This window comes from Platalea leucorodia (assembly GCF_965183815.1).
Source record: "Platalea leucorodia genome assembly, chromosome: 5".
Lineage (NCBI taxonomy): Eukaryota > Metazoa > Chordata > Aves > Pelecaniformes > Threskiornithidae > Platalea > Platalea leucorodia.
The window spans coordinates 78,276,397-78,298,524 of NC_138827.1; the positions used below are offsets into that span (position 1 = coordinate 78,276,397).

The 22,128-nt window shown below is 36.5% G+C and overlaps 1 protein-coding gene across 3 annotated transcripts in view; it reads left to right on the forward strand.

Moving 5' to 3' along the window:
• Positions 1-22,128, forward strand: part of OLA1 (Obg like ATPase 1) — a 103,160-nt gene that overhangs the window by 34,838 nt on the left and 46,194 nt on the right. For all 3 annotated transcript variants that reach the window (XM_082313759.1, XM_082313758.1, XM_082313760.1), the window contains one exon: positions 14,742-14,917. In XM_082313759.1, the coding sequence (XP_082169885.1) occupies positions 14,742-14,917 (176 nt within the window). The remainder of the gene's footprint in view (positions 1-14,741; positions 14,918-22,128) is intronic.

Below are 22,128 nucleotides of genomic sequence, written 5' to 3' on the forward strand. Positions count from 1 at the left end.
GATGTAGCCTGTAACAACTTTGTCTCCTTTAGGAAGATATTTGCAGTAGTTTTTTATTAGCTATCAATGTAACTGATCTAACACTGCAAACCACTAAGAATTTTAAGTGTTCATGTATAATTGCTTAATCTCCGGTCTTTGCAGGAGGTGGTGCTTTAAATACTCAAGAGGTTTTTTCCATGGTGTTTCTTTCTCAGATTGCTAGAATAAAATCCATATTTGTTTCAGTCGATTGTACATAGAAATAAACAGTTTACATTTTCAGTTGATGCATAACTTTTTCATTTGCTTTACTATATCTTAAATTCTAGCTTCTTCCCGAGCTAAATTTTGTGGTTATGTTCACATACCTCCCCTCAGATCTTCAAGAAGTTCAGTGTAAGCAGCTGTATAGCTCTGATCATGAGCTAACTTTGCAAATGATGCAAAATATATGAAGATAAATCCTGTATTGTGCCAGTTTATTCCCCCAAAGATTTTCGTCATCATGTCTTTTACAGAAATGTTTTCAAAATGACTTTGCCAAAAATATTAACTCTCAATAAACCACCAGTCAATAAATCATTGTATTCAAGATCTTTCAGTATTGTGTGTGTGTTTTTTTTTTTTTTAGTAAGTTTATCTTTTTAAAGAGTTTTTCTTTGAAGCAGAGTAGGAGTATGGCTCAACAATGTCGGTACCTAGGAGGATAAGGTCAGCTGGGGGGTTGGTTGGTTTTTCCCTGTAGCCTAATAAAATGTGGCATTTTAAGTGCTGTAGAGAGGGTTTCAATTGTGGCGGCTCTCGCAGTTAAGTAACTGCTTAGGGACACTGAAGAGGCATTTTTTCATTCAAAGAAAATAAAACAATTAAGTGTTCCTGCCTCTACAAATGTTATAAAATGTAACATACCTGTTAATTTCCCTTATTTCACTATTCATAGTGGACACTGGCACTTCAATACAGATGGGTCCTTCAGTTGTTTCTTTTAAGTTTGATGTATTTTACAGCAGTTGCTGTTTTAAGTATTAAAGTCTCACTGTCAAGTCACCAAACAGTAATGTTTTTTGTTTTTTTTAACTAAACTTACTCCTGATCCTGTTAAATACAATTGGTGGCATTTTTGTATGGAAAGTTGCAAGTCGTCTGGATTCTTTAGTTAGTAGCTAACTTGTGTTTATGTAGTTAATGATTATTCACTACTGCGTTTTGGTGCTTTGTACTTTGATGAAAATGTAGTAACAAGAATAAAGTATTTCTAGAATTAACCTTACACAGTTGTTTGGGGTGTATCTTGGTTTTTTGGTTTTTTTTTCGGTTTTTTTTTGGGGGGGGGAGGTTGGGGTTTTTTTGAGAGGTGGGAATTTCATGAACCACCATTATTAATATAGTAGTGTATGACTGATTTAACTTGTATTTAAGGTTGATAAAATTATGAATGAATCAACCTGGGCTTTAGGTGAAAAGGTTTTCAAATTTAAATCTTTTGTGCCCCTGATGGGATTATTTCAGTGGTTGACTGAAATATTTCAGAAAAGGAAAATGTTTCTTTAACTCTAAACAGAGGGAATTGAGTTGGGAATTGGGAACAGAGGGGGAAAAAAAACTTTAAACCCCCCTCTGATTATGATTATCATGAAACTGAGCTTTGCTTCGAGGTTTTAACCAATGCTATGTTTTCATAATTTAATTGGTATTTATTTTCTCAGACGTAACTGGTTTGGATTTCTTAGAAGATGCCTGTAACAAACTGGATCCATCAATAAGTAACTTATTTACAGCATTATTGTACTCAATCGTGAGAAGTTTAATTGCAGTTTGCTTCCATCATTTTTCTTGACAGCTGTTGAAAATAATGTGGTAGAATTGGATTTATACCGACTTCTAGGAAGCAGATATTTGTTCAAAAGCAGTCGGGGAGTGCAAAGATCCATGCCAATATTCAGAATTCATATTTCCCTTGAATGGAAGGTTGTGATAAAATGGTACATGGTGTGTTTTCATTGCCTGTTGAAAGACTTTCATGCAGTTAAAATAAGCATTTTGATGGTGGTTGAATTAAGAGTTTTTGTCAGTCTCTTCTCATCATGGATGATTAGACTAAAATGTCTGCTTGTCTTGACTTGAGATCACCACAGCTTCAGATAACATGCTTTGTGATTGAAGGTCGAAATATTTTGAATTCTAATAGGCTGCCAGATGAATTGCTTGAAATAGACTGTAAAATTTCAAGGCTTCCTTTTCCATCTGCTGTGAAAAGAACCATTGGGAATGGTTGAGCTTGATGATCATAGAATTACGGGATGGTGATTCTAAAACCCTCAAAGGGAAGTTGCTATGGAGATCTAGTTCCAAACTGTGAAATGATTCACCTCTGAAAGGCTTCAGGGTCTGAGAAGCTGAACACATCATTGTTCAGGTGGTCATTGGTTAGGAAATTGCTGGTGCCTGTGTAATCAGCACTCCTGTGGTAGTTAACGATCTAAAAAGGTTTGTTCTGAATGATGTGGGACAACAGCAATGTGCATAAGATGGCTTCTCTCAATCATAGTTTGCTCAGCCTGGTGCTTGTAAAAATACAGTGAGCTAAATAGCAGAGAAATGAACTGCTTCATTGAGGAAGTCTTTTAAAAACAAAATTCTTTTCTCTGATGGATTTGACATCTAAAGTAAAAGGAGAAGAACTGTTTCAGCTTAAAAAGCTGTGGTTAGATGTTGCAAAAGTATCACATTTATATATTTATTTTGCAAGGAGCAGAATGGCAGGGCTATGTATTTGTGTTTTGCTCGCAGGCTAAAGGAGTAGAACTGTTGGAAATGAAGATTTCTACCCAGTCAGACCTCAGGAACATGATGAAGTAGCCTCGATATGCTCATATTGCTGCCCCTCCCCCCCTTCCCAATTTTAGGGCCTGCCAGACACTGTGCTTTGACAATCATGGGGAAAAAACCACCCTATATATCCAGGATTCAAGTTAATTAAAGCATATGTTTTCTTTCTTGGTTTCTAACTTACTTGCCTGTTTTCAGGATAGTGAAAGGGAATAAACGGAAACTGTTTGCATACATGCATAAAGCAATGCATTTTGTCAACGACTGCTAAAATTTGCCAGCAGATTCTTAAATTACTTGGAAACTTGAACGTACACAGAGGTATTTAATGTGCTTTTTCAAGGAAGGCAGAAGGTGTTTGCTTAATGTACAAGTAGCTACTGACTATAGCTGTCCGTACCTATTTCAGCATAAAACATTTGTTTGACCGTATGAGATTCAGATGAAGGAGTTTGTGTTATTGTTTCTTGCATATCTGTTCAGTATCACCCTTGTCACAGGTTCTATTAATGGGATTTAGTAAAAAAGATGCCACTGGCTACTAGATGGTGCCAGATAGTTACAGAACACAACTGACATGTTCTGTGATGTAGTTGTCATTGAAGTAAAATGTTACTAGAAAGAAAAGCAAATCCCTGAGTGTTAGAGATTCCTTCACTGAAATAATGTACAAAATAGTGAGTTCTTTACTTCCCATGTAACTGTTCAGCCAATCTATAGCAAGTAATATGCTTAGTTTTCTGTTGGGATGCTGTTTTGAGTTTTATAAGGAAGAGGAAGGGACTAACATCCAAAGTAAAATATTAGTATTGGGTTTTGTCTGGTTAACTGTTACATTAACATTTGAACATTGAACAGGAAATATTACAAACCCTCTTTATCGGGTCTAGCATCTCAAATAAGATGCAAATTATATATTACCTTTTGTTTTCAGTATTTCAGGTGCTGTTCTAAAAAGATCATTTGATATTTCTTGTGATTCCAAGGCTGTACCATTATGTAAGGTCCTAACAACTGTGACATCATCTTTAATTTGTTGTAAAGTAGTCATTGCATGTGAAAAATCATGTGTGAAGAACAAACTGTCTTTTAATCAGCTAATTATTTGATTTTTATTATTATCAACAGGATTTCTATTAATAGAAACCAGATAGGCAGCACTCTTATAAAATTTGAATTGATTTGCAAAGGATATATCTGGATGAACTTGATAGCTACTCTTGCATTAAGTTTATGTATTATGTTATGAATGTGGACCATAATATCCAGAGGGAAGGTTGTATGATGAGGCACATTTTTATGAGGTAAATTTACTGAGAGGCTTTTTGCTTTTGCTTTTAAAGATATTTTATTCACTTAGCAACACAGCACTTCATTACAAACTTATGTAGGCCATATACGTACATAATAGCACTTATCAAATAATTTTTGCTGGTTTAAGTCTTCATCAACTCTCATTTTTGTTATACGTTGGCTGGTCTTTCCTCAAGTGTGTTTACTACTCGTCGCCTCCATTGTGCAATGAAATAGATGCTCAAAGGAGAAACATTCAGATGTGGAGAATAAGGTTCTTTGTTAACATGTGATGAGCTGAGTTTACAACTCCTTATAAATACCCTTCTTCTAAATAAACTCTGTTACTCTTTTTGTAAACAATAACTGATCTGTAAACATAACTTTTTTTTTTCCCCACTCTGCCAAATTCCATAGTCCATTTTTATAGCATTTTTGTAAGGCACTGCAAGAAGAAGCCTGACGGTTTTGTAGTGCTCTTGTTTTATCGTAACAACAATATAATTTTTAAGTTTCGGCATATTTGGGAACAGCTTAGATAACTAACCTCTTGAAGCTGAAAACTTGTCATTAGTGAGTTTTGTCTAGGTATTTATATAGCTTAAGACATTGCTTTAAATGTCTTTGAAGAGAAGTTGCCTCACTGCAACAATTTTAAGCCCTTTGTTGTGTGTTCCAGGAGGGTTGTAGTTTTGCATTCTGTGCTGAACTGAACTGTTCATTCTCTGTTCATTATTTTACAAAGACTAATAACCCTACAAGGTGTTGAAGAATGCAGAACAGAGAGTTGAGCTGGCTCTGTACAGGAACCAAGGTGGGCTCGGCAGAGTTCAGTGGCTTGGACTTCGTTGCAGCATTAGGTATCCAAAGTGGTTCAGTAGGAGTACAGCCATGGTAACCACTGTGCAGTGCTGTGCCAGACCCAATAAAAACTTGAGGGCTCAAATGTGTTTTTTCTTACATTTCTGCATCTTTGGCGTAGTCAATCTGTGACCCAGATAAACTGTCCATGAATAATTAAAATATTTCCTGGGTATCTGGTCGTTTGAGGCCAGATAGAACTGCCCTGTGCGTTTCTGCTGATGGCTGCTAGTTGCTATTCATGATCTGTGTAAATACATTGTCTTAAAAACAGTTATTGTTAGCAATTCTATTTTGTTATGGTGACTCTTGGAGATTCCGGTTAAAACTGACACCGTAGAGCTTGGCACTGAGTATTCCGAAAGAGAAGATCTTGATGACTGACCTTCAGAAAGAAGGGGTAAAATGCACTACGGAGATGGTGATGATGGAAGGAATATGAATACACAGTTATACCTATAGGCATATTTCTACTTTCCAAGTGGTTTCTGCTTAGGAACCATGTTTTTGTACAGTGTAGACACCATCAGATTGCAAATACATAAGTTCCAGTCTACTTTGGAGTAGGGCTATCATCTTCTGTGAACAGCCTGGATGTGTGGTACACAGAGGCACGTTAAAAGTTATCCACCAATGTTTGTGGCCAGACCTTCCTGTGTGCATTGTCCTTTATGCAGGTGGTGCTACCATGGGAGCGCTTACCAGGGAGCATGATATTGTGGAGACTCTCCCTTGTTCCTGTTTGCTTCTATTTTCAGGACTTAAACTCACAAAGGAAGGCTTTCAGTCATTAGAACAGAAAGTAACATAAAGCAGAGCGTGACTGAGCTCAGGTTGACAAGAGCCCTTGTCTCTGAAGCGAACGTTTGCATTCTTCAGCCTTTTTGTCTTTTGGACATTTTGCAGTGGTCTGGGCTAGGTTCCAAATGCCCCTTCTTCGAATTAACACAGTTGTATTTTGGAAAAATCTGAACAGTGAGGCTAGTTTTTCCTAGGGAATTCTTATTTTAAACCATTTATGTGGTATGTCAGCCATCTCAAAAAGTTTTACATTGAGTGCTGCCCTTCCTAGTGTCTTCTGATAGTGAGTCCCTGCGAATTACCATGTGCTGTGATCCTGGGTAAAGCGTGTTGCAAGAAGAGTAACCAAGGAGTTTGTCCCAAGCGCTATTTGGTGGGCAGTGCAGTGATAGTATTTCAAATGTATGATCAAGGGCAGTCAGAGTGAGCCCTCTGCAATCGGAGGCATGAAGGGCTCAAAGATTTATTCCTTCAGCAGTCAAATAATGTCCTTTACCCAGTGTGACCAACTTGATAGCAAATCTCAGCAGGTAGAAGGTTTTGCCTGCGGAGTGTTGACTACATCCCAGTGGTGCTAGGATGAAAGAGCAATGGCAAGTAAACACATTTTACATCTGAAATAAATCACTAATATTTGTCAGACAGACTCAAGGGTAAGGGCTCTGGAACAGGATTTTACAGATAAGCTCACTGGAGCGACTGTCCTGGTAACAGCTTTTCTCTGTTAAAACTGCTTCCACCAGGAACAGAGTTGTGGTTTCTTGTGCTGACTTACGTGTCCTGAAGTGAATTGCTTTTCCTCAGTGTTTCCCGGGGAGGTTATAATTCTCATCTCTGACCTTGTGCAGTACTTGCTTGACGAGTACTTTTATGCAAATGTAAATTCTTTGTATGCTCAAGAAGTTGATACTACAGTCATTTAAAATCCTGTATTGCTGCTACATGCTCTCATTGTGTGTCTGCCAGTGCAGAAATAGACTTGCCCTTTTTTGTCAAATACTCCCAATAGATTTGATATGGAAAGGACTGCCATTCAGCCACTATTTCAGACTTTTGGGGAGGGGTGCTTGATTTGCACTCTCTTGACTGGCGCGGTATTAGGGCTCAGCAGGGTAAATGTAGCTGCTTATCTTTTATATAGGTGAGTAATGAATTTGAGTCCTAATACTGCACCAGTCAAGAGAGCCCAAAGCAGCTGCTTTTACCATCCTGTGTCTGTATAGCCATATGGTACACATAAACTGTAATGTTGTGTTCAAAGTAACTAATGCTGCAACTAATATTCTGAACTGTTTTTCTGTTGCGAAAATCAGCTAAACTTGAGACTAAAAACAAGTGTTTTTAATGGGAATTAAAACCTTTTCTTATATTTCTACGATGCAGGTAAAACAAAATAATTATTGCCACAGTGACTGCTTGCATTTTAAATAAATTTATACATATTATTTAAAAAAAATCTAGTTAACTTTAAAATATGTAAGTTTTCTTGTCATTTAGGGTTCTGTGAAGCTGATCATCAAGAGGGTTGCAAATCATTGGCGGTTTCTATTTTCAGAGTTCCACATCCCAGAGTAATTTGCTTTAATTTCACCCAATTTAACCTATACTTCACACCATCACCATTCAGCTTTAATAGCTATGTTCTATGCATAAGAAAAGCAGATAAATGTCCACAATTAGACTGCGAGTGATTACAACTAGTTAGGGCTTTATGAAGACAAAACTTAAAGGGCTGTAGCGCAAAACAAAGCCACAAAAGATGTCTGAAAAAATTCTTTCTTCAGAAGTCAGGGTTTACTACACCATTTTATTTAATGTTTTTTGTACTTGATTTTACTTATGTTGAAGATGTAGGCAGGTGCACCTTCTTCAACTGAAAATTACTCTGCTTAAAGAATATTAGGTTTGTGTTACAGGTGATTAATTTCACTTGAAATTAGCTTGCAAGGGAAAACATGCTAAACCTACTTTATTTGTTGGTTCTTTGTTAACGTGTGCTACGTTTAAGAAGCTGTAAAATGTTGCCTCAGACAGTATTCTTTTGCCCTTCTAATCATGAGTATGCATAGTAAAATGTACCATCATCAAAGTTTAATACATTCTATACTATTAAATGTACTTGTACCTCAGTCAGAAATAGCAGTATCTTTTACCGTTTAAATCTTTATAATACTGATGATAGCATGTCAAGCTAGTCTAAGTACAGATATTATTTATAATTTAATGATTTTTGACACTTGTAGTCTTGTTTCTTTTGATAGCTCCAAGAAATACCCTGCTTCTAGCCCCCCCACCCAAGTTACCCTATTTTATTTCTTTTTGTTCTCTCCCCCATTCCCACCCCGGTAAGTGGCCAGATAGATATTATTGCTCCTTTATTTCAGGGCTTATAACAGGGTATGTACGTGCATTGTGATGTGCCATATCAGCCTGTGACGAGCAGCTCTTTCTGATAATAGTTGTTGAATGTATGCTGGAGAGGAAGTGCAAGTATCAATTATTCTCTAGGTCTGGTTTTTGGTGGTGTTATTAAACATTCTCTTATAGCTTATTGACAGGAAAGGCTGGTCATTACCCTAAATACCGATGGGAGTTTCAGCTTGTGGTGCAGTTCAGATTCTGATCAAATTGTAAATATCCCTCTTAATTACAGCATAACATATACCAACGCAGTTGATTACCTTTTGTAAATGAATACAAGATGCTGAAATGCTGTTATGTGGAGCTTAATATTAGCCAAATATTTTGTTTCATTTTACTTTAAGGATAAGGATAATTGAAGAAATGAAGCAAGTGATATATCAAATAAAATTAATCTTGAAGATATTAATTCATTTCCATAATTGCAATTAGGAGCAGAATAAGATAAGTCTAGTAGTATTATTTTGCTTTGTTTTTTAGCATCTCGGTGGCAGCTAGGAGCAGCCAGAAACAATAAAGTTTAGGCTATAGGCAGCTTCGTTTTTGTGTCAAACTAGTTTTATACGCTATATCGTAAAACTTTCAGTCCAATCAGCAACTACATTTAAATACTGCAAATTGTGGCAGCAAAACAATAATTCTGCTGATTAGCCCCTTTCCATTTCTTGTAAGTGAACTGTTTATGCTGTTGAGTACCTTTTGAAAAAAGAAAAAGCCAAAACAGCCTTGATTAGTCAAGGAGTAATTGGATGACTTGATTTTAGCAAGAGAATGAATTGGTTGATGATAGCCTGTAACTAAGTGTAGTGGTTCTGTTCAGATGAATACATAACATACAGTCATCAGATCTTGACAGGTATAACATAAGCAATGCAAAAATCTCTGGAGGCTGAGAGTTAAATTTTGTCAAAGAATTTTGAAGCTGATTCTTGAAAGAAATGGAAAGAAACGTGCATGCCATTAGATGATACTGTTTAAAATGTGGCATTTGTTACTGCTGTGCTGTATACATATTTATCTGCTATTACTTTTGCATGTGAAGAAAAGATGTAGTCTGTGTGTCCTGGCTGCCATCAAGACCTGACAAATAGCTCTTCCTCAGGGAAAAACCAGAGTCAGGTTTCACATTTTCTCCAGCTAGCCATTCCGTTTTCTGGCTCATTTTTATCTAGCATCACTTGAAAGTGAAGTGCAGAACCAGCTATCGCCACATTACTTCTTTAATGCTGCTTTTAAAATATTTTTGGGCCCACCACACTTGGACCCAAACAGCCCAGATAAAGTGCTCAGCGAAGATAAATCCTTCCCTGAAACTGAAGAATCCTTTAGGTTTGGGCCCACTGGCAACAGAAGAGGGAGCTGGATGTGGCAGTGATCATTTCCACGCTCCTCATTTCTAGTAATTTCAGGTTAAGTCATTACTTTTGGTGCTGTTAGATGGCAAAATGAATTCTGCTGCTGTGTTATGCTTTACTATTTTCCTATCTAAATACTTGCCTTGTTTTAATAGCAATATCTGCATGCCCCTAAAACATTATGGGAATTTACCACAGCATATTTGTTTACTTACAGCAAGCTTGATGTTTCTAACTCTGTAATCTTTGTTCTTGTACACTAAAGGAAGTGGCAGGGGTATATCTTTCAAGCTAGAGTGCAAATCCATCAGCATTTTCTGGGAGATTATTTGAAAAAAGGCTTGTAGCTAGGATACTTAAAGAGGTGGATTCCATTCAACTTCATTTTGACTAACTTCTGATAAAAATATATTTTACCTCTGGTGGGATACGTGAGACACCAGAGAAGTCGTAATCAGTTTTTGTAAATAATAACTGATTAGGGTTTCCCTTGCTGTATGCTTAGCTTAGTTGTTGACAAACAGATGCTTCTTTGGGGAGATTCTTGAGTAAGTCTGTTTTATGTATATATTTTTTCCTCCCCATATGGTAAACTGATTCCTTTTTTCTCTTACAGTAGTAAGAAACTATGCTATAGTTTCCTGTAGCAGGAGGAGGGCAGTTTTGGAGCACAGACGGTGTAACTTCAGGCAGTAGGCAAAAGGAAGGTGCTGTGGTTTGGGGTAATGTTTGAGAAATGCCGAGTCCTTCTGTTCTAAAAGCAAATGGCAGTTGATGAAGACATGGGAAGAACAACGGATTTTCATTATATTAATTGGAGAAGGTCGTTGTCTGTAGGTCATACTGTCTTGAGAATGAAGGGGTATGGCCAGTTTTGAAGAAGTTCATATTAAATATATTTTTTAATTATACTATTTTTTTCTGGAAATAATAAAGGAATAAATAAGGTGTCATAGTTAGATCAGTTTATTGTTTTATGAGATTCCAGAATATCACAACATCTTTTTTTTTTTTTTTAAGACAAATTTTTTAGCACAAGTTTGAAAAAAATTGGGTTTTTTAATGAAAACTTTGGAAGCTAGACCACAGAGCTCAGCAGCCAGTAGCCTGGCAGGTGTGAGTAGGCTGCAGAGGATAGTGTGTAAACAAGCTTCTAACCTTGGAAAGGTCCCTCGTATTTACAGATGTTGAACCCTCATTATGTCAATAAGAAGACAGACACATGTGTTTGAGGTTCACCATATTTAAACACAGCTCATAATCAGAATGGGGTTTACCTCCGACAGGTGACCGTGTTTGCACTCTCTGTTCTGCAACTATCCCATTCTAGTCCTTTTCTTCCTTACCTGGATGCCCTGTTAGGATTATTTCGGGGAACCTTTCCTCCCTCATTTTTTTTCTGCCAAACTCTCTGGAGCTAGTAATCAGCTTGAGATCAAAATAAGACTACCAGATGTCCTTTCCTCCCTCTCCTCATTATTTTTACTCACTGATTCTATTGTCATCAGTGATTACTATCAGCCAAGCCAATACCAGCATTTCTTTGTCAATGTTTATTTTTCATTTGCCACCTTCAGAGAGCTGCGTGTCCATAAACTAACTGGTATTGTTTTTCTGTGTGATACCGAAGATAATGTTACCCGTTCCTTCAGAAAACTGAAAGTCTCGTCCATTTGCTGTCCTCTTGCATCTCAAGACTTACCTCCCATCCTCCCTGCTTCTTCCAGTTCAGCATATTTTAGTGGGTCCTTTTTATTTTCAACAGGCTGCTTTTCTACATAGTGCTCGATATCAACTACTTATACTACCGCTTACTCAAGGTTCATGGCCTGTGTCCACCCTGTGCATCTTGTTCATTGTACAGGTGTTGCACTATCTTTAATTGGACAGTGATGTCATTCTTAGTTCCCTCTTCATTATATTTTAAAATAGAGCCTTTGAGCTTTCTGTTTATGCTGGAGGGAAGGAGGGGTTATATTTTCCCTAACAAAAGAGAGTTAAAGGCCTTGCTTGACAGAGGAATTTCACTCACTAATAAAGCAAAGGCAGAGAGACATATTAATAAATAGCAATATACTGTTAACAATCTATATCAGGTAAGATTTGTAGATTAATATTCTTATTTTAGATTATAGATTAATGCTCTTATTTTCATCTTTTTAAGTTGCAAATAATATACACATTTTCTGGTATGTCCTATTTCTTGAATCAGTTTTACAACTCCATTTTTCCTACTACTTTACATTTTTATATAGACTGTTTTTTAAACCAGGTACTGGGTAAAAGGTTATTCTAATAGTTTAACTTTGTTAATTTCTCACAGTTGTACTTTTTCCAAGAGATCTCAGTCTCTTGCACAGAGCATAATTCTTAAGATTACCACCAGTTCTTGCTTGCTAAGTCTGCATTCAGCTCTGCAGACCAGAATTGAATTCCCTACAATGCTCAATGTGATTTGTTGGTAGGTTTTCTCCTTTCCAAGTTAGGAAAATGCACTTTTCCTCTAAATGTAGAATTCAAAATTTAAGTTCAAAATCAAACATCTTAATGGAATATGCAGCTAGTGTTCATTACCTCCATGAGAAGAGTCAAGCAACCTAGTGAGGAGAAGTCTAAATTGTGGCCTTGAATGGGAAACGATCAGCTCAGTAGAGGGGCTCCTTACCTGACCAAGTGACCGCCTGTTGCCAGACGTGGGTCTCCTGTCATCAATGTTGCCTAAATGAGCTGCATGACACAGGCATGAGGACGGCTGACGAGAGGAGGAGACTTGAAGAAATCTCTGGCAAAATGTTGAAGTGTCCGTGGGTTAAAGCATTTAGTGGACTGAGAAGAGAGTGAAGGTGAAATGTATAGATTCAGTTTTATAGGGGTGGAATTACACTGAATTAATTGATCTTGGATGAATAAAGAACTGGATTTTTTTGTGAAAAGGAATAGGGAGATGTGAAGAAGTGAAGATAATTGCTGGAGAAGTATTTTACTGTTGTTGAGGAAAATGGAGAAATATAACTAATATATAAGCTGTGTTTTGTTATTACTGACTAATTCATCTTACACTTGCTTTTCCAGAAAAACTTCATTCTTCCTTAAGACCAAAAAAAGCTGTTTACTTTACTTTTTATTTTTATGCTCTAAATGCGAGACCTTTATAGTCATGGAGCTTTTCTCCTGGCTTTAACAGTGTGGGGGTTTTGTTGTTTTTTAAACCCATGGACACCAAATGCAGCAGGAAGATGTAAACAACTTGAAACTGTATTATTTAGATGGTAACAGACACTCTTTTCTTGATGCAAGGAAGAAAGGTAAACTTCTTACTTTTAGCTGCATAAATACTACTCATCTGTTCAGAAGGCTGGGCAGGTAGACTTTTCTTTGATCTGTATGGTGACATCTTCCTACTTTTTTTCCCCCTTTTTATTCAGTATTTTCCTTGTAGATCAGAACAGAGCTGTTAAATTATCTTTTCTAGTATTTGTTCTTCCAAACAGCCCGTGTCCCATTGAGTCAGGTGCACAGATACGGATTTATGGAAGGTAAAGGCTACAGTATCTCTTCCTTAATTGCCTGGCATTGGTATGGGTTAGTGTAGTGAGTTCCCATTTGGCAGAGCAGCCTGTTCTCCTGTCAGGGCCAGCATCAGAGTTGGATCTATTGCCGAGGTGATTTTCCTTGTACCAGTGGAGCTCATTGATGATCTTTGGAGAGAGACAGCTGATGGAAGAGGAGAGAACTTCTGGTAACCACGGTTTTAAGGATTTTTCATAAGTTTATGTGAAAATTATTTTGATATTTGACTGTCAACAACATTTTAAACCTGTGTACTCTGTGTTTTGATGTTAAATCTTTATGGCTAAAACCACTGTTTTCAGCAAGTTAAAAGAAAAGATGAAGTTTAAGATGAGCATGACAACAAAGAACCCCAACTTTCTGTATATCAGTTAAGGATTTGTTTGTAGTTTACCCTGTTTTCTGTCTTATATTTAGTACAAGAAACACCTTGGGTTTTTTTCCCCCATGTAAAAAAATCAGTTGATTTTCCTTTTGGTAATATTAAAATAAAATTATTTTCATGGTTGATTTCTCAGGCATATCTTTAATGTTACAGGATAGGCATGCAAATACTCTGCAAATTGATCCAAGAATAAGTAATAAATTGTTTTCAGTTGTTAATATTTTTATTTTTAAAATATGTATTGATTTTGGGGAGGGTGAGGGGTTTTTTTTTGGTGATGCTGCTTATCTGATAATTTAAATCCTAGTTGAATTATGTTGCCAGATTGTCTTCAGAAGGGCATGAAGTCAGCACACATGCTTCAGTAATATCTGGTTGTTTTACCCTTATGTTTCCAGTTGGCAATTTGAAATTATGGCTTCAACTGCACTTTAAATATGTGATAATAGCATGTGTTTCTAATAAGGGCCAGCACCATTTTGTTCAGATAGTGTGAATGGTTGTCACTCATATATGACAAATGCACCTTCATCTGCTTCTTTGATGGCCCCCTAAAAACCATACCCTCAAATCAGGCCGATGAAATTAGCTGCTGTGTAAATTGTGTGTCTGAGTGGTTCATTATCTAATCACCGTCAGAACCACAGTGATAAAGTAGATTGAAACAGGGACGAGGTCTGCCAGATGATTTCAGGCCTTTTTTTCTAAGCCCCGTTTCCCTTGGAAACACTAAGAGTCGTTCAGAACTTCAGAATTCTTTGTCTAGAACTTCTTTTTTTCTTAATGCATGAAATTGGTCAGCCAGTGAGGGCTGCCAGGGTGATTTGTAAGGTTTTCTTTCCGTGAGTCTTTTAGTCATTACTGCGTGTATTAAAATGTTCTGCAATGTTCAATTTAGCTACTATGTTTGCTACTGCTGGGTTAGATACTGTTAAATACAGTGTTCCTATTTAGAAGAAACTCTTAAAGATGTGTTAAGTGCTCGCCTGAAATGGTAAAGCGCTGTGCTTCGTTTGTATCAGTATAAAGCTTTGCATTCTGGAGTTGATACATAAATTAACAGAGTAAAACAGTATGATATAAAATATTACAGGTGACACTTGTATACGGGCAGTATGACAGACCTACTGACTTTATTTTTTTTTTTTTTATCTCAAACTCTTGTGACTCTTAATAGTATGTTGTAAATAGATACTTCTTGTCTTTTTAGCTAAATATGTAATTTAAGTGTTCTTTTGTTTTAGGAGCATTTGAAGATGATGATATCACTCATGTTGAAGGAAGTGTAGATCCTGTTCGTGACATTGAAATAATACATGAGGAACTTAGACTTAAAGATGAGGAGCTGATCATGCAGAGTATAGACAAGCTTGAAAAAGTAGCTGTAAGAGGAGGAGACAAGAAATTAAAACCTGAATATGTAAGTATAAGTATATGACCTATAAGAGTAGGTCATTAAGTACTCTCTGTATTGAATTGAAATTTTTGTATTGTTGGGTTTTGTTACTGATCTCCCACATGTATAGTACAAAGCACTACTACTATTTTTATGTGTATTTTAAAGTAATTATTATTATGAGTTGAAAAATTAGAACGGATTATTTGCTGTATTGACAGTGTAAGATCTCACTGAGAAAGGTAACTGCAACTTTTTAAATTTAACTGTTATTTTCTTGCTGACACAGCTTTATATGAGAATTGCCAATGCTTCATCAAACTTACATCAGTGTTTAGTTGTAATTCAAAGTCCAGCAGTCACTTCTGAATTATTCTTGCTCTTCAGTTCTAGTCTGATGTTGATACTAGTATTCCTCTTGCCACCAAGTGAATGTATTTTCTTGGTGTTGTTGCAGTTTGTGTCTTTTAGTGCATGTTAAATAAAGACTGCTAGTTGAAATTCATTTTAGAACGTTGTTGTGCAAAGCTGCTTAAATGAGCTCAATTATCACAGGGTAGTAGTGGTGTTTCTTTGTAAATTAGAAATGTGTAATAATTACCAACTTCAAAGTATATTTTTGTAAATGATTATTTTACTGCCACTTGACTTTTGAGTCTGCTACACTTTGCCAGTAGTCTAGTTAATAATTTTTCTTTATTTCATTAATCTTCTATAAGTATTTCAGGTGGTATATAAAGCACATTCTCTAACTATTACAGCAGTGTATCAGTGTGGAAATAGACTATTTATGCTTAACAATTAAGTTGTAAAAAATAGTTTTCTCCCATGGCTTTTTAGATAGCAACTAGTAAGAAAAACGTTGTCATATCAGTGCTGGTGTTTTATTTTATCGGCCTTGAAGTGCAATGAAATTTGTTGGCCCTACCTCGTGTTTGGAAGTGAATAGGAACTGAAAGTGAGCATCCCTCTCCAAAATGTTCATCTTCATGATGCAGTGTTAAAAAGCACTTCTTTGGTAGCTTCTGTTGGTGAAAAGCTAGTCTTCATCTGGCTTGAAAAGTATGTTATTCCATGATTGGTCAAAGCCAGAAAAAATAGCTATTTTTGGATTATTTGAAGGCTTTCATGTAAACCCAGAAAGAGAAACAGGTATGCTTCATTCAAGGTCTTTATCTGACATGTGTCAGCCCAGCCTTGGGTACATGTGGGCAGTGATTTTTCTTTTACAAAAGGTTGCCCCTGCTTAGAGGAACAGTGCAGCTTATGCCTACAGTTTCAAATGGCATCCGCACAGTCTTTCACCTTTTAATTCATCTTCACGAAAGGGGCAAGCAAAAATCCTGTCCATAGCGAATTCGAAGTTCGGCCTATGGCTAAATTTTGCATTGGTATGAGATGATGAAAATGAGGAGTGTTGTGATGCTGTCCTGCCCTAGTCCTGAGCTATTCTCTTGCTTACTTTCTTGCATGACTGTCTTTGGAAACAGCTTTGCTCGGCTTCTCATAATGGAGATGTTCTTGCCCAGTTTTCGAGTGTACCTCTCTGGATGCTTTGAGGGTTTCATATCATACTCTGTTCCGCCTGTGCTAAGGAAGAAGTCAGCACTTTTGTGATTGCAAAGAGACATAACTGAAGTGTGTTTTAAATAAAACTCTTAATAGTTATCATGTAACTGTAATGGGTGGTAGCTGCAGTTAGTGTTGGGTAAAAGAGCTGCTCTTACTAATTTTTTAACTAGAGGAAGTTGGTATGTGTTTGAAAACAGAAAATGTCAGATTATTCTCAAATCAAGGGAGACAGTAAATAAAACCCTCAAATCTAGAAATGCAATTTAAATTCATTAAAGAAAACTTTAAAATCTGCATTATTAATCTGTCTTTACCCAGCTTCAGTTTCTCATCCTTCTCTTTTCCTCTTCCTTCAGTCTCCTATTACTTCATCTGTATTTCACCTGTCAAAATGACTTTGTCATCTTATGTTTGTAACTTACACTTCCTGTCATTCTTTGAGTTTTTTAATCCTTTCTTTATGAACACACACAGAGAAAACACCAGGTTCTTGAAGTCGTGTTGCTCCGCCAGTTCTGTTCTCAGTAACAGCTGTTACATTTGACCGGTCTCAGCTGAGTTTGTCAACAACAATAGAGGTTTCAAAGGCATTAAATTCCTTTGTTTCATGGAAAGGGGTGGCTGAACAGAGTGGAAAGGCACAAATTAATGCTTCCCTTGAGACAAAGGCTGCACGTAGGAACTACAGTCACCAGGGAATCTCTTCAGGGAAGTGCTGTGGGGCATCATGTCTGTGAGTCCTGCTGATCTTGGACCTTTTTGCTTGTCTTCCTTTGTGACTTGTATGCTTGAATTGTAAGGTAGACAGTAGACCTTAGTAAAATGGACTTTTTTTTAATGGTAAAGACCTGTGAAAGCTCTGCCTGGTTACTTTTCTCTTCCTGGTAAATCAATCCTTAGGCCTAGTTACACAGCTTCTACAAAGAGATTTGTGTACTTGTAAGGTTGTAACACCAATTCTTGGGCTTTTCCAGCCACTAGATGGGTTTATTTAGATGTTCAGCCACTGGGTTATGAGGCACTCCTGTACAGTTTGCTTTGCCTCTTTTCCTTTAACGTTTCGTGTTGCAACCACAGGTCTTCTCTACATTTATATAGTGTACTGCATGATTAACTGACTTATGTAAGTCAGTACTGACTTAAGTAAATGACTTATGGGTCTAGGAGAGAAACCATATGGGATTGGTGAAAAAAATGGTTAAAGATTATGGCTCCCTAAAGCAGTAGCCAAATGTTAGGAGTGTATTTTGGCTGTTTGATCATTCTGCACTTCACAAATCTGTTGCATTTTGCAGTTAGCTTGTTGGGCACAGAGAGAGTTCCCTGTTCAGCACAATTTGTAATGTTTCCATGCGGCTTGTGGCTACTGTTCAAGGTTTCCTCTCTCCAGGGTAGAAAAGTCATTAGGAGACAGTGTACACTGGAATTAATACTTTTTTTCAAACAGGTTGTCTTCAAAAATGGGGGAGGGAGGAGCAGGAAGGAAGGAGCTGGGAGAGAACTTCTCAGGATTTGCCTTTTTAAGTTATTTACCAATATAATACACAGCAATTGCTAATATTCTGTTCTTTCCATAGCAGAGGTGTGCAACAAAGGGCTCTTCTCTGTGCCCTGAGTGTTCCCAGTCATTTTCCCTTTCAGGAAAACTAGGAGGTTACAAGGGAAAAGACTTGGTATTTGTAGGCTGTTTTGGGTTTTGGTTTGTTTTTAAGACAAAATGTTCAAATTTTAGTGTGTGTCTCTTTTTTTTTTTTTTTTTTTTTTTTAATTGTTTTCCTTTTCCCAGCTTTTTGGGAGTAATTTAAGGTAAAGACACTTGAGAATTTCTTAGGAGTTTTAACTGGTTGAGAGTTGTAAAAGTTCTGTTGTTCATTCAGATAAAGATATTGCAAGCTTTCTTACCTGTATCGCTTTCAGACCTTTCACTGGCTTGCTGAACAAAACCATCTAGCACCTGAATTGCGTTTTTCATTTCTTTCCACTTTTTTTGAGAGCACTTTGAGATCTGTTGAGGAAGAACACTATATAAGGTTAGGGAAAGAAGAAGGTGAGGAAAGAAAAGAAATAATATTCATCTTAGTCAAGTATGTTTTTCCTTTGGTGGTTTGCTGAACATAACAAATAACCTTAATGTGAAAGCTAAGGAAAATTTACTGATTTCAGAGAGGCTATAATCTCCGTGTGACCTGTGTAAAGTTATTGTTGGCATCAAAGGGGATTTCACTGTGTGTTTCATGGAACCTAGTTGAAAGTAGAAGTCATTCTTCTTATTTCATAAATATGAATTGTCTGCTCTAGAGGATTCTCTTTATCAGTAAGCCTCCACAACTGTAACTTGATAGTATGAAAAGGTTTAGGAGGAGGAGAAAAGAAAATCATCAGCCTGTATCAGTCAACCATTCTTAAATCTGAGATTTGTATTTGATCGCCCACCTTCTCGCACCTGTGTTCTAACTGGTTAATTATCATTTTGCCTTCGCATAAGCCTACGTTGCATACAGTTGGTAAGTTCACCTTTGTGCAGTGACCTGGCTTTGCAGTTGAATACAGTGTTAACTGTTCGTCCTGTCTCTCAGAGAATTGATTTCTCAGTCCCCTGTCAGCAGAAATAAAACAGCCAACTGCTGTTAAGGAGCCATCAATGAAATAATTTTCAAGTTCTACTTAAAAATCGATGACACAATATGGTCCAAGATCAGCAACGTGTAATGTTGACATAGGCTTGGAATACCTACCTTTACACGTATGTTTTTCTCTGTTTTGCCAGCGGTCTCACTGCCTTCTTAGAAGTGACTGTCTGCTTTTACTAAGGGTACTATTCTTTCAGACTCAGTATACCTTTAAATATTATTTTGGCTATAACCTTCTAAAGAGATATTATAGAATAAAAATACCCTTGTTATTTGCATGTATTAAAACAGTGCGAATATAATTTCAGAAAGCAATCAGAGTCATTTTGATTTTACATTTTTAATCTGTCTGGTGCTGGTATCTGTAGAGACATGAGAAAGATATTGAGTTAAACTTCATTATTAGTTTATTATTCATCTGTCATTTTGGGTAGCAGGAAATTGCAAAGTAAAATTCACATGTATGAATTTATAGATCAGAATGTACAAATTTTAAAACTTGTTTTAAATATATATATATATATATATATATATTTTAAATTTATGGGATTTTCAGTCCTGGAGACAGAAGTCTTCAAGTTAATACCATATAATATAGTTAAGTGAGCATTATTGCAGGATTCTCTTCCATTACCCTTCCCATGTGATTCAGTTCTAGTCCTTAGAGACTGACCCTCTGCAGTAGATAGCTATTCCTTCAGCCCTTTGTTAGCGCACTGAATCTTGAATTCCAGCACAGAATAATTCTTGGTGGTAATGGCATTGTGATTTATATATCTGACCATAAGAATGTTATAGTTGAGTTTATGCAGATTGTTGATGTTTGTTATACGAAGACAAAATCTTTAGGTCGGTATCAATGTCCACAGTGTTTGAGCTTCCAATTTTCAGTTAAAAGGTAGCTTTTACAGGTCAGGATCAATGTTCACTGCTTTTGGACTTCCAGTTTTTGGTTGAAAGGGGTGCTTTTACAAGTCCTGCGAGATATCTAAATTCCATTGTTAAAGTCTGTCAATTTTAAAATAGGATTAGTTTTTCAAATCAAACACATTTTGTAAGAGCAAAAGTAATTGCAATTATGAAAAGAACAGTTTGAGACTCCTCTTTAATGTAATAGTACCAGAACCATCTAGTGCATATTTAACTTACAAGAAGGGCATCAAGCTTTGTTTTGTTACTGCAGTGGGTGATGAACTAATAATTGATAAAGTGACCATAGGCACAGAGTGTATCTGTCAGCATATATGTACTATGAGGAGTAAAATCAAATCATCCTAATGATGTTTTATGTAGCTTTAATCCCTTTCTTCCTCCTCCCTGCCATCTTGGTCCTGTCCTGATAATACAGTAACTGTTTGGAAGATTTTTTTTTTTTTTTCTTCATTTAAAATTACTAATATGGTGTGGGAGATACTTCACAAAGAGCAGAGAGCTGGTAGATTCAGTTTCTGCTCGTTATCAATATATACTAGGTGAAAACACGCTGATAATCTTTCCTTCCTGCAATATTCTGATGAATGGGATGGTGCTGAGCAGAATTTGCTGACCTCGTGCTGCAAGCACTCGCCGGAGATCTCACGGATGGATGAACTCTTATTTCCTCTAACTGATGATGTCAGTTGGGAATTTTCACCTTTCTTTCGTTCCAAGTTGAAGATAAATACAGCAATGAATTGTATTTTTTTTTTTTTGTCCGTTTCTTTGGTCCCTCTTTGTGAGGAGAGTTGGAGAGGCCAGTTTGTTCCACTGGAGATGGAAGGAAAAGAGCAGCATACACTGTTGACATACTTTCTGCCAATGGCTGTTACAATTAGTAACTTAAATGTTAAATCATAGGGAATCGAGAAAATATTTATATTCTTAATGCATATAATTATGCCTAAAATCTTTAGTGGACCATTTACTGTGCTTAATGTGGTATTTAGAGGAAATTAAAGTTCATTCTGGAGAACATTTTGCATGTAACAGGAAAATATTCATGGCAGATGTTTGCGAATTAATCGGTAGTAAAGCTTGACTTAAAAGTACATAATGTGTAAATACACGTTTGGATTTCTTTTGGTGTTATCAGTAGACAAAGAAGTCAATGCTTAAATACTTTCTGTCAAGGCTGATCTTTCCTGTGTAGATTTGAACAGTGGCTTAAAGTAATTACTTTTGTAAATAATGTCTGTCTGGGTATGTCTAGATTCAAGCCATGGTGTAATTTTTAAATAGTATATACATATGCCAAAATAAGTCCATATATGAATAGTTGTATTCTGAAAAAGACACCTTTTTCAATTGGCTTAATTCACATCTAGGACAACAAATCCATTCACACATGGATTTATTTGGAAATAAGTGTGTGTAAACTAATCAGTAAGAAAAGTTTAGTGGAACTCTGCAGAAGATGTTTCATTTTACTTTTCAGTGCAATTTCCTTGTTCTGAATGTCTGAACTGCTAGAAATAATCACTTGTAGATAGACTGCTTTCTGTATTCCTGCCTGCTTTTTTCTTTGAGAAGCTACAAGTGACTATGTCATTTTATGTATAACGCCTTAGAACCCACAAGGATGACCCACACAGGAGAATTTGGGGATTATTGACATCAATTACATTGCCTGGAATGCTTGTAGGATGTTTTGGGTGAAAGTACTTGCTGTGGTTCATAAACATTATTGGCATCTGAGTAAATCTTATATCACGTACAGCTTGTACTGGCTCTGTTAGAAGGTATTGAATAGAAGAAAGGATAATACACTTGTCCTAAATCCATTACTTCTCCCATTGTATTTTTATTAAAGTCAGTGAGCAAGGGAATTGTAAGAGATTAGACATTGTTTTGTACCACAGAGGAGCTCATTGTCACTCCAGTTGATGCAGTACCTGACTTGTTCTCTTTCTTGCACCCAGCTGCTACAGCTTATTTAAACACTTAACACAATTGAAAAACATGATCTAGCCTTTTTTTTAATCTGCAAAATTTGTCTTAATTGTCCTTTAAAAATACCACTGTTTCTAAACATTGTTTTTACAATAAATTCTTACT